At 43.2% G+C, this 12,154-nt stretch overlaps 1 protein-coding gene across 1 annotated transcript; it reads right to left on the reverse strand.

The window, feature by feature from the left end:
* Positions 1 to 128: 128 nt before the first annotated feature.
* Positions 129 to 12,136, reverse strand: BAG1 (BAG cochaperone 1). Its single transcript, XM_047065397.1, has 8 exons — positions 12,011 to 12,136; positions 10,477 to 10,605; positions 7,726 to 7,808; positions 5,989 to 6,102; positions 3,784 to 3,891; positions 2,669 to 2,731; positions 2,072 to 2,162; positions 129 to 222 (listed from the first exon to the last, which is right to left on the reverse strand). Exons 1-7 carry the CDS (start codon positions 12,045 to 12,047, stop codon positions 2,073 to 2,075), a joined length of 624 nt encoding a protein of 207 aa, XP_046921353.1. The 5' UTR covers positions 12,048 to 12,136; the 3' UTR covers positions 129 to 222; position 2,072.
* Positions 12,137 to 12,154: the final 18 nt, after the last annotated feature.

Below are 12,154 nucleotides of genomic sequence, written 5' to 3' on the forward strand. Positions count from 1 at the left end.
TGTCTCCCTCTCTCTCTGCCCCTCCCCCGTTCATGCTCTGTCTCTCTCTGTCCCAAAAATAAATAAAAAGCGTTGAAAAAAAAAATTTAAAAAAAAAAAAAAAAAAGAAAAGTTATGGCAAACTGGGAAACGGTATCGCATGGGAGTTTAATATGTTCTGACAGTAGATGAGGTTTCTCCATGGAGAGACATTTGACTTAAGTTCAAGGGATGTTCAGTTACCTAGAAAGGGGGTGGGGTAGGGACGGGAAGAGATGGTAAGGAGCTGTCCAAATGGAGGAACAGCATGTACAAAGACAGGCAAGGAGATGGCCTGCTCAAGGCAGGAGAGGGCACAGAGCATCTGGAAGACCACAGCAGCCAGCAAACAGGAGAGTGGCCCAGGATGACAGGGAGAGAGCACAGGGTAGGGCCTTTGGCCTTTATCCTAAGGGGACTGACATGGTAAAATCTGTACTTTATGACCACTCAAGCTGCTCTGCAGAGGGCCAGAGGGGAAGTAGAGACCAATGAGGGAGAAAGAGAGAGAGGAAGAGAGAATATGAGAGGGAGTGAGAAAGCCCACATTGTCAGGAGGCAGTATAGTGGAGATTAAGAGCGTGGGCTCTAAATCAAACCATCTAGCTTTGTATCCTGGCCTTGCCACTTATGACCTTGAGAAATTACGTGAGCTCTCTGCTTCCTCACCTCTAACATGGGGAGATTATCTGTCTGCCTCTTAGAATGTGTGAGGATTAAATGACTAATACACCCAAAGAACTCAGAACAGCACCTGGTGCACGGGAACTTCTCATTACATGTTTTGGCCCAAGGCCACAGGGCTACTGTATAAAAACAAATACTGAACTGCTGATTAAAGTGCGAGGTGGACTGGGCAAGGCGGAGCCTCATCCACTTATGCCCCACTGCCTTGTGCTAGGCCCCGCCTGCGCAGTCCTAAATTCCTGGGGCTTCTGGGACTCCCTCTCTGCCAAATAAGGTCAGCCTCAGAGTGGCCTGTGGGAATCCTGTCTCCTGGGCACTGTGGGAGCCGAGCCGGTTAAGAGTTCTAGCATACAGAGCCACTCTCAACCTTATTAAACATAAATTATAGCTAGAACCGCAGAAGGCTTTTGCTTCTCATACTTCATCAAAAAAACTTGGAACATTGTTTTGCTTACTGATGATGTGTACGTACATTAACTACTTTTTAAAAAACATAACAACGTAGGGGGAAAAGGCCACCAAAAAAAACAGGAACAGCCTTGAGGGAAACACTGACCTCAGAAGGGTACAATGAAACAGAAATGCCTTTGAAAGAACTCCTGAGAAGTTTACAGTTGCCTTCACTACCTGCCTCACTGTGACTCTTCTCTTTGCCCCCACTAAGCCATACTTGTGGCCTGGTTTCAAGCAGAGATTCAGTCAATACCAGCCTTAACCTACTAGAGATTTACCTGAGGACAAGGAAGTCTAAGCATCAATACAAGCCCCACCCAGAAATGGGCTTCTGAGATCTCAAGGCCCAAGGCTGGGCAGGGTCACTGGGAGGTGAGGTCAGGGTCTGTGAACCAACAATCCGGCCAGCTGTGCCAGAATTAGGTTACAATGAGGGATGTTTAGACTACCCCACGTTGCCAAATACCTGTTCTGAGCTACTCCCAACATTCCTGACTAGATGTAACCTCCTGGTGGTTCTAGGTTACATCTATAGGTAATAGAATCACAAGGGCAAAAAGGCCTCATGTATCTGAAGATGGGGGTGGCCTATAAACCCAAATAGGAGGTCTCTCCAGCCCAAAGAAAGCACCCAAAGCTCAAAAGAGCTGGGAAGACTTGGGAGAGGAAGCCCTCTCCAGACAAGGTGGGCTGCAGGACAGCACAGCCATACAGAGACAGAATGAGAAAACAGACAGGAGCTCTACTGAAGATTGCAGACAACACTTGTTCATTGAGAACAGGTAGAGGGGCAAGAAAATAGGCAACCGGCCAATTGTCCCCAGCGGCCCTGAAGAAATCAGGTCACTTCTATTCCAGAGAGGACAGAGGTGGTGGCACTGTTCTTCAAGGCAGCACATGCTCTTTGCCTCACCTCACTTGGCGAGAGCTAAGTTTGTGGACCGTAGCCGCTCTGTCTCCTGGCAGATGTTCTGTTCCACGGTGTCACATTCAGCTAGGAATGCCTAATACATAAATACAGGGCAGTGAGGGACCATCCTGGGCTAGCCAATCCCTGCCCGTGCAAGGCTCTTTGCTTAGCCATTGTGCAGAACCCGTGGGTGACTGACTCAAAACAGGCTGTGTAGGGATGGAGCTGGCCTGGCTCTAAGGCAAGCAGGGCAGGGGCAGAGGCAGCATAGGACTAGGGTTTCTGATGACAACCCCCAGCAGGTGGTGAGGACAGGAAACCTTGCCACTGTGAATGTACAATTTCAGGGAGCAGTGTTCACCTCAATAGTGTCTCCTGGAATTGTGTGATCTTCCTTCCCAGTTAGTAAATTCAAATATAATTACAGGGACATGAAAGGAGCTTTTCTCTTATGTTCTGGGCTCATGAAATAACAACCAAAAAAAAAGAAAAAAAAAGTCCACACCACACATCACACTTCTATCCTACCCTACTTTGAGCAAGTAAACACACACGCAGGTAAACACATTAAACTTTGTAATCTCTGACCACACAACTCACCTGAACCCTTTTCACCAAACCCTTCCTTTTCAGTCTACTGTCTTTGAAATTTTCTGGCAGAATCTGTGGAAGAACACATTGACACATAAATAATCTCAGTAAAAATGGCATAACAACATGATAGAACACCACAGTATGCCAAATGCATCTTAAGTCACCAGTGTCAATGAGACATGGATTTTCAGGAATGATTTCCCTTGGTCTGTATCTTATCTTACATGGCTCTTCCCATGGCTCTCGCCCCTATAAAAGTTCCCTTTGTTCTCAATGTCTGGGCCATAGACACTGATCTGTAACAAAGACTTTGTTCTTTCTCTGTGTCCTATGTACAGATACTATGTCCTGGCCACACCATGAGCTCACTGTGCCTCTTCTTTACAAACCCCTCTCACTCCCCTAGAATCCCAAGCAGAGAAATTCACCCTCAAAAATGAGGCATCAGGGGCACCTGGGTGGCTCAGTCCATTAAGCGTCCAATTTCAGTTCAAGTAATGATCTCGTGGTTTCACGAGTTCTAGCCTGCATTGGGCTCTGTGCTCACAGTTTAGAGCTTGGAGCCTGCTTCGGATTCTGTGTCTCCCTGTCTCTGTGCCCCACCCCCTCTCACTCTCTGTCTCTCATTCTTAAAAAAAAAAAAAAAAAATTTAATTTTAAAAACATGAGGCATCAGGCTAGAAATAACATTACCATCCCTCTGCAGAAGGGAACATGGAGTCGATGAGCCCCAATAGTCTCATAAGAGCTACTCATGAGTCTAACTGAATTCCATCCAGCTAATGAGCCCAGTGGAATATCAGCCACATGAATATCAGGAAAGCAAAGCCCTGTGTTTCTCTGACCATAAAATCAGAGTCCGTTTGGGTTCCAACTTTGTGAGAACTGGATGCTATTAGTATACATAAATAAAAATGACAAAAGCCTTATGTTAGTGTGATGTGAGTGACTAAAAATCAGGAACTGTCTTATCTTTTTGTGTATCCATCAAGGACTAGCAGTGTCTGACACACAGCGGGTGCTCAATATACTCATACAGTAAGAGTGCATTACTGAAAGACTGAAACTGACTGAAACATAGTCAAAGGAAACTAGTTCTTCTCAGCTGAATATTTACTTACCAGTGTGTCAATCTCTTCCAAGATCTTCATAAATTGCTCAATTGTGGCTTTTACTCTCCTATCAAGTTTGCAGAGAGCTTCAGCTTGCAAATCCTTGGCCAGAAAGCCCTGTGCAGGAATAATGCATTATTGCAAGGGTTCCTTGAGGCTGACAGAAAACTCCATGCCAAGACACTGATGAAGCAGCCACACTCTGAGCCTACATCCCCCCAAAAGGCTGGGCCACACCTCAGACCCACAACTTCAACTCTTGCTAAAAAACAGAAAACCTGGCCCAGGGTCACCCCATGCACTGTGATAGGCTGCAGGCTACTCTGTCTCACATGGCCCACTAGGGCTGCAAATGCCTCCCGAGTGCAGCCCCCAGTCACCAGTGTATACCCACACACAAGAGGCAGACATGAGGAACACGAGGTGTAGAGCCTGATGGGCCCAGGCTTGAATTCTGACTGCCCTTTACTGGCTTGTGATCTTGAGCAAGTTACTTAACCTATCTGAGACTTAATGTCCTCATTTTTAATATGGAGATTATGATACCTCACCCCTGAGGGTTACTATGAGGATAAAGAGGAATATATGCAGACCCTTAAAATAATTCCTGACATAGACCTGTGTAAACAAATGGCAGAATTTACATTATTTTTACTAAACTGTCTTGCTGTTTATTCACATTGCTTGGCCCAGTCACCAATTAGCTGGTGACAACAGGTGGACAGCGGGGATCTCTAAGAATGTTTATTGAAGATGCAGATTTGACCACTTGTGGTAAAGGCTTTAAACATTAACCAGCAATTCCAAGTGAGAGAATTTATGCTACCAAAGAGTCAGAAATGGTCAAAAAAGATTTACATCCAAGGATGTTCAGAAAAGCATTAATGCATAATGATAAAATAACATTAGGTTGATGAACAATAAAGAATTGGTTGGCTAAACCATAACATATTCATATATGTGGCAATATTATGCAAGTTTTGAAATACATGATCATTATTCTTATAAGATTTTATTTTTGTTTTAAGTACTTTCTACACCCAATATGGGGCTCAAGAGTCACATGCTCTACCGACTAAGCCAGGCAGGCACCCCAATAAGTATGATAATTTTTAATGACATAGGAAAATGTTCAATCTTTTATCTAATAGAACAATTTACAAAGTGTACACAACATTATATCAATTTAAGATGCAAAAATATATTCCAGTCTTTAGTATTGGTTGTCTTTTTTTTTTTTTAAGTTTATTTTCAGAGAGAGAGAGCAAGGGAAAGAGGGGCAGAGAGAAAGGGAAAAAGAGAATCCCAAGCCGGCTCCACACTGTCAGCACATAGCCCAATAAAGGGCTCGATCTCACAAACTGTGAGATCATGACCTGAGCTAAAATCAAGAGTCAGACACTTAACTGACTGAACCCCCCAGGTGCCCCAGTATTGGTTATCTTTTGAGTCAGGGGCTTACAGGTATTAATGCCCCTATGTTTACCTAAAAGTTCTGTACAATCAGCATGTATTACTTTTGTAATTAAAACCAAAACATACATCTATTAATGTTATAAACTGAGGGGAGGGAGGGAAGATGTGATTTGGGGCTGTTCACAATCCTTACTTGGTCTCTGTACTCCTTCTCTAATAGAAGGAAATGAACAGGATACCATCCTCTAAGATCAAGCTCAACTTGGACCTTTTATGCCTCAACAAAATGTTCTTTGCCTTGCTAAACACATTATAACAGACTGGACTGAGAGAAGCTACCTGTTCTATTTCAGATAATGCATGATCCTGGCATGGCAGGTGCTCTCCTAGGAGCACAAATGGATGCTGGCTAGGGTTTGAAAATAACAATGAGAGTAATACTTATAAAGCACTTAGTATGTGTCAGACTCAAAGTACATCATTTTATTTTACAATTTTTGTTTTAAAGTAAGATCTATGCCCAATGTGGGGCTTGAACTCACAACCCCAAGATCAAGAGCGGCCTGCTCTACCAACTGAGCTAGTCAGGTGCCCCTCAAACTGCATCGTTTAATCCTCACACCAACCCTAAGAGGAGGGAGGTATTGTCATTAGTCTATTTTTACAGGTGAGGAACTTGAGACAAGGCAAACTTGCCCAAAGTAATAGAAAATGTAAAGCCAGGATCTGAACCCAGGGAATCTGACTAGAGAGGCTGCCCTGGTGACCACACATTTGCATCTCCACAAAGAGAGTGACCTGCTGGATTCCAGTAAGCTCTTTATTCAACTCTTCCAGTTGGTCAGCTGTCTTCTCCACAGACTTCTCCAAATCTTTCAACTTCTTTAGTTCAACCTCCTCCTCTGGACTGTTCTAAAACGTTTAAAAATTAAAAAACAAAGAAAAAAAGAAAGAAAATAAATAAAACGTTTAAAAATAAAATGAAGTCAATAATCACCAAGAAAGGTAGCTTTTGTCTGGCAAGAAAAAAATCTGACCACAACTGGACTAAACCACTCTCCTAGAAAAAAATAGCCTTAACTCTGCTGCTTTTTGGAAAGCAAGCAGGAGGATTACACATTAGGGTTTTCTACCCACAAAGACTCTAGACTAGAGAGAAGATACTAAGTAAACATTTGGCCAGGCCCCGGACAGCTTGGGTTGGGAGGATGGAGCCAATCCAAGTGCCAGATTCAACCTAAACTTGGGGCTGATCCATAGCAGACTCCAGACTGAAACCTCAAGAGGAAACAAATTATAGTGACTACCTGTAAGGAGTCCAGAATGGTGAGACAGGTAGAATTCTACCATTCCTTTAAATGAATTCCTAAGTGTCACCCACCAACTGAGCTCTCCCACTTAATACGATGATGATGACAATGATGAATACTTCTGTTGAGCATTTCCTCCCTGCCAGGCACTAAACACTTTACCTGTATTATTATTTTAAGCCTTACCACATCCCTGTGAACAATCTAGTGTTTTTGATGATGAAACTGAGGTTTAATGTAAAGTAATCTTAGATCACACAGCCCAAAAGAGGTAGAAACGGACTTGAATGAGACTTGGCTCCATATATCCTAGGACAGCCCCAATTAGGGGTCCTATAGCTTCTTCAAACTCAACCCTTATGTTCTGCCCATTGCTCAGAACTATTCCCCTGACCCTTGAGCAAGAAACCTAGAATATTTCCCCTTCTCTCATCTAAACAATCAGTAGTCAGGGCCAGTAGCTTCCTGCTTTTACACTATCTCAAATTGATCACATTCTTCTTTGTGGGGAAATCCTAAGTGCCAATCTCTCAGCGTTCTGCAGCTGGACTTTTTTTTTTTTTTTTTTTTTTTTGCCTCCACTTTGCTAATCTCTGCCCTCTCTCCATCTCTCTGAATCAGCTACCTCACACAAAATAGAAAGCTTCTTATGACCAACAATTCCAGTGTGCCACAATGCAGGGCTGGCCATAAACCTCACTCATCACCCCAGGGGCCACTGTCCTCACAAACTGGCTCTTTTCCTCTTTCAGTTCTTTATTCTGAACTTTTCTTTCTGGCCAAAGAGGGTTTTTCCCTTGTGGGAGATTTTAGTAAAAGGGGTGTTTAAAGGAGAGAGACTGATGAAATTTGCAGAGTACTTATTTTAAAAATCTATAGGCTTATTTTAATAAAACATTCTCTTGCAAATCCCCTGCAAGTAAGTAAGGCCTGACTCAGGCCCCATTTTAACCCGATTGAGATCCCACCACCAACACAAGAGCTGTTATTGAAGCAGCATAACTGTTCCTAATTCCCAGAGTAAAAACCATAACCAACAGGAGTGGGAGGGCCTGAGAATAACAAAACTAGTAATCCTATCAAATGAATGGAGCTACATGTATTTAGAGAGACCTATTTTATTAATGCAGAATCTGGGTCCCCAGTTTGGCCTTTTAAATAGAAATGTGTATAAAAGACCTTGGTCATTTGATTCTCAGGTATTCTGGCGGAAAAAGCAATTTACCTTCTTCCCAATTAACATGACTCGGCAACCATTTTGTATTCCAAGTGCTGACAATGGCTTCTCCATTTCCTTCAGAGATTTTCCTGAAAAGAGAAGTTATGCCAAGTGGTAACAATTGTACAACACTGAAAACAGATTTCAGCAAGGGTACAGGAAACAGACAAGTGTGTTCACTAATGAGAAGAGGATAAATTGGTAATAACCTTTTCAGACAGTGTCTTGACCCAGAAATTTCACTTCAGAATTTATCCTAAACAAGTAACTGGACATGTGCCTACACAATAAGTGTTACAAGATAATCTTCAATGCAACCTTAATCATAATAGTGAGAAACTGGAAAAACAAACATTTAGGAATAGGGGATTGATTAGCTATACATCAGTACAGAAGACTTTGTAGGCATTAAACTAATTTAAAAAAAATTTTTTTAATGTTTTATTTATTTTTGAGAGAGAGACAGAGCATGAGCAGGGGAGGGGCAGAGAGAGAGAGAGGGAGACATAGAATCTGAAGCAGGCTGCAGGCTCTGAGCTGTCAGCACAGAGTCCAACACAGGGCTTGAACTCACAAACTGTGAGATGATGACCTGAGCTGAAGTTGGACGCTTAACCAACTGAGCCGCCCAGGCGCCCCTAAAGCTAATTTTTTTAGGAAACCTGAATGCCACAATAAATGCTGATGGCTCAGCATTATAAGAAAAATGTTATAAAAACTATACAGTCGGGGCGCCTGGGTGGCGCAGTCGGTTAAGCGTCCGACTTCAGCCAGGTCACGATCTTGCGGTGCGTGAGTTCGAGCCCCGCGTCAGGCTCTGGGCTGATGGCTCAGAGCCTGGAGCCTGTTTCCGATTCTGTGTCTCCCTCTCTCTCTGCCCCTCCCCCGTTCATGCTCTGTCTCTCTCTGTCCCAAAAATAAATAAACGTTAAAAAAAATAAATAAATAAAAAAAAAAAACTATACAGTCAATATAATCTCAGTTTCGTCAACTAAAAACACATACATAAATAAGAACCCACACTTCAGGATGCCTGAACAAACAAACAAAAAGTTGGATAGAAATATGCTGAAATGGGGGGCACCTGGGTGGCTCAGTAGGTTAAGTGCCCAACTTTTGATCTCAGCTTCAGGTCTTGATCTCAGGGTCATGAGTTCAAGCCCTGCACTGGGATCTGAGCTGGGTGTGAAAACTACTTAAAAAAAAAAAAAAAAAATATATATATATATATAAATGTATATATATATATATATATATATAATATATATATAAATATATATATATTATATATATATACACACACACACATATATATGTATATATACATGTATGTATATTTTTAAAAGTAGTATACGTATACATATATGCATGTATAGATACATGTGTGTATATATGTGTATATACACATATACATGTGTATATACATATACATGTATATATGCATGTATATATGCGTATGTGTATATATATGAGGGGTGCCTGGGTGGCTCAGCCAGTTAAACGTCCAACTTCAACTCAGGTCATGATCTCACGGTTCGTGAGTTCAAGGCCTGCATCAGGTTCTGTGCTGACAGCTCAGAACCTGGAGCCTGCTTTGGATTCTGTGTCTCCCTCTCTCTCGGCCCCTCTTCCACGTGTACTGTCTCTCTCTCTCTCTCAAAAATAAATAAAACATTAAAAAAATTTATTTTTAAAAAATAAAAATAATATAAGAAACATTCTGAAATATAATGAGGGGTTTTATCCAGAAGAACATAGAGCATTTTCTTTGTGCTTTCCTCCATTTTGAAATATGGTTTTTTGTTTGTTTTTTTTTTTTGAGAGAGAGAGAGAGAGCAGGAGAGAAGGGCAGAGGGAGAGAGAGACTTAAGCGGGCTCCATGCTTAGTGTGGAGCCTGAGGCAGGGCTCAATCCCACAACCCTGGGATCATGACCTGAGCCAAAATCAAGACAGGGACGCTAAACCAATGGAGCCACCCAGGCACCCCTGAAACAGGGATTTCTATTGCCTTTTATAATTCCATGATAAAATGTTTAAAAAATAAAAAAAGACAAGGAGTTGCACTATGAAGTATAAATAAAAATGGTTTCCATCACTAAATTATTTAAGACTGGCACCAAATGGGATAAATCTAGCCCCATCAGATACCACAAATATGGGATTTCTCAGGAGATGGAGGGGGGGGGAGGTATGGGAGATATGGAATAGATATGGGAGATATGGGAATAGGAGGGGGAGGTGGGTCCTGGCAGAAATCAGTATCATCTACGGGGCCTGCCATATCCAGGCCCCTAGTAAGTTTGTTCAACATCTCTGTGTCAGCACTATGCTGAGCATTGGACACAGTAGTGTCTTCCCTCAAAGTTAGTTATCCCTAACAGAGAAATCAGATGTTCAGCAACTATGAAAACAATTACCTAATAGTAACTTGCAGAAGTGGTCAGGAGAGCCACATATGCATATGATGGGAAGAGAATCTAGCTTAGCCAGGGAACACTGCCTGTGCACTTTCACCAAAAATGGTTAAGATTTCTGCCACCCTCATGGGACTTCAACTCTAACATCTGTCCAAATGTTTCCAAGTGTCCAGTATATCGAAGGGCTTCAGTAAAATACATGTCTAAGGAATGGATGACTAAACAAGCAAATAAGAATTATCCCAGTTTGAAAACTAAGAGTTACCACTAGGTAAGGCTAAGCAGTTTTAAGTAGGCCCATTAGCCATAAGGACTCAAAGCTGGAAGAGAAATGCCTACCCTTAAATATAAGTTTCTGAAAAGGCAGTGGGACCCCTGTGGCCTCCTCAACAACCTGGGCCAGGTCTTGGACAATTGGCTCACTCCAGCCCTGTTGCGGGATAACGTGAAGATCATGCTTCTCATTGCCTGGGGACAGAGAAGAGTGTTTGATGAAGAAAACTCTTTCACATAAACCAAAAAAGGGTGACACTTTATTATATTTATTTACTCAGCCTTCAAGGCCCAGTTCATTTGCCACCTACTCCAAATAGCCTGTCTGTCCCCCCATCTGCCCAGCTTTGTCTGGTAACCTTCTCAAGGATTTTTGTGTCCTCTATGATAATAACAGCAATCTAGTGATATCAGGTAGCATTTTACACACTTAATATGCATAAAGGACTGACTAGGCTCACTTCATACATTATCTTATTTAATCCTCAGAACAACCCCATTAAGGAGGTACTACCTATTAATCCCCATTTTACAGATAAGCAAACTAAGTTCAGGACCTAAGTTAAAAGACCTGCCTATGGAGACCCAACTGTGAAGTCAGAGCTTGACTTCACATCTATCTGATTTCCAAGGGCATGCTTTTCATCACAAGCTATCTGCTTCCTGTGGCCTGACTACCCTGTACTCTGTACTGTACTGTTCTTGTCTCCTTTGCTGTAATGGGTAAGGAATTATTTTTCCTCCAGGTCTCTTCTACTGGGCACATCTGGGCACAAACATGGCTGGTGCTCAGCAAATAGACAATGAGTGAGTAAACTCAAACAGCAGAAAACTTCTTTTTGAACCAGAAATGCCAATTCTTTTCCAGGTATGTGCACAGTAAGGAGGTAGCCCATGTCCTGGGCATATGCCTTGAGCCTGCACAACAGCCACATGAAGTCAGCAGGACAGGTGCTACCAATTCTACTTCACAGGGAAGAAACCAGATGCCTAGAAAAGAGACATCCCAAGGTCACTCAAAACTGAAGGATCTAGAATACTGGTCCCCAGATTCTGAGGCCCTGGGGTCTCCTCTAGTCCTGAGGAGACTTCATAGGTTCAGCTCTTGGGTGGACTTACTCTGTTTGGCTATCACCTCCAACAGTAGACAGACCCTAAGGGTTCCCAAGGCGTACGCTTGTAGCCACATCCCACTCAAACAACGGACGTAGGTTTAAACTCACCACACACACAGGTATCCAGACACACAGCAGTCATATACGACACGGCCAAACACAATGCTGATACAAAGACTCACAAGGACTGCCCAGGCACACACTAAGACATATAACCAGGACGACGACGTGAAGCACGTACATGGACGATAAGACAAAAGGCAAATGGCTTGAGACAAAATACACTGGCCCCTGGAAAGGTGTGCAGATACAAGACCCGCACAAAAAGCCGGTCCCAAACACAAACAAGACCTCACATTTCCAGACGCTAGGACCAGCACAAGAACACACGCCTTTGGAGGACACGTGGCCAGACCCCCACCAGGCTTTGGTGGACCGGCACGGAGCCCAGCCGGCACGAAGCCCACCCGGCCGTCTGCGCTCACTGTGGGTGACGGTCACGCTGAGGCCGCCTGTCGCCATTTCCTCGCTCCCGGCCACCTCTTCGCTCCCGGCCACCTCTTCACTCCCGGCCACCTCTTCACTCCCGGCCACCTCTTCGCTTCGGGTCACCTCTTCGCTCCGGGTCG

This window comes from Lynx rufus, unplaced genomic scaffold, assembly GCF_022079265.1.
Source record: "Lynx rufus isolate CCGP_SWC_20201006 ecotype Redwood Valley unplaced genomic scaffold, mLynRuf1.p SCAF_10, whole genome shotgun sequence".
In the NCBI taxonomy this organism is placed as follows: domain Eukaryota; kingdom Metazoa; phylum Chordata; class Mammalia; order Carnivora; family Felidae; genus Lynx; species Lynx rufus.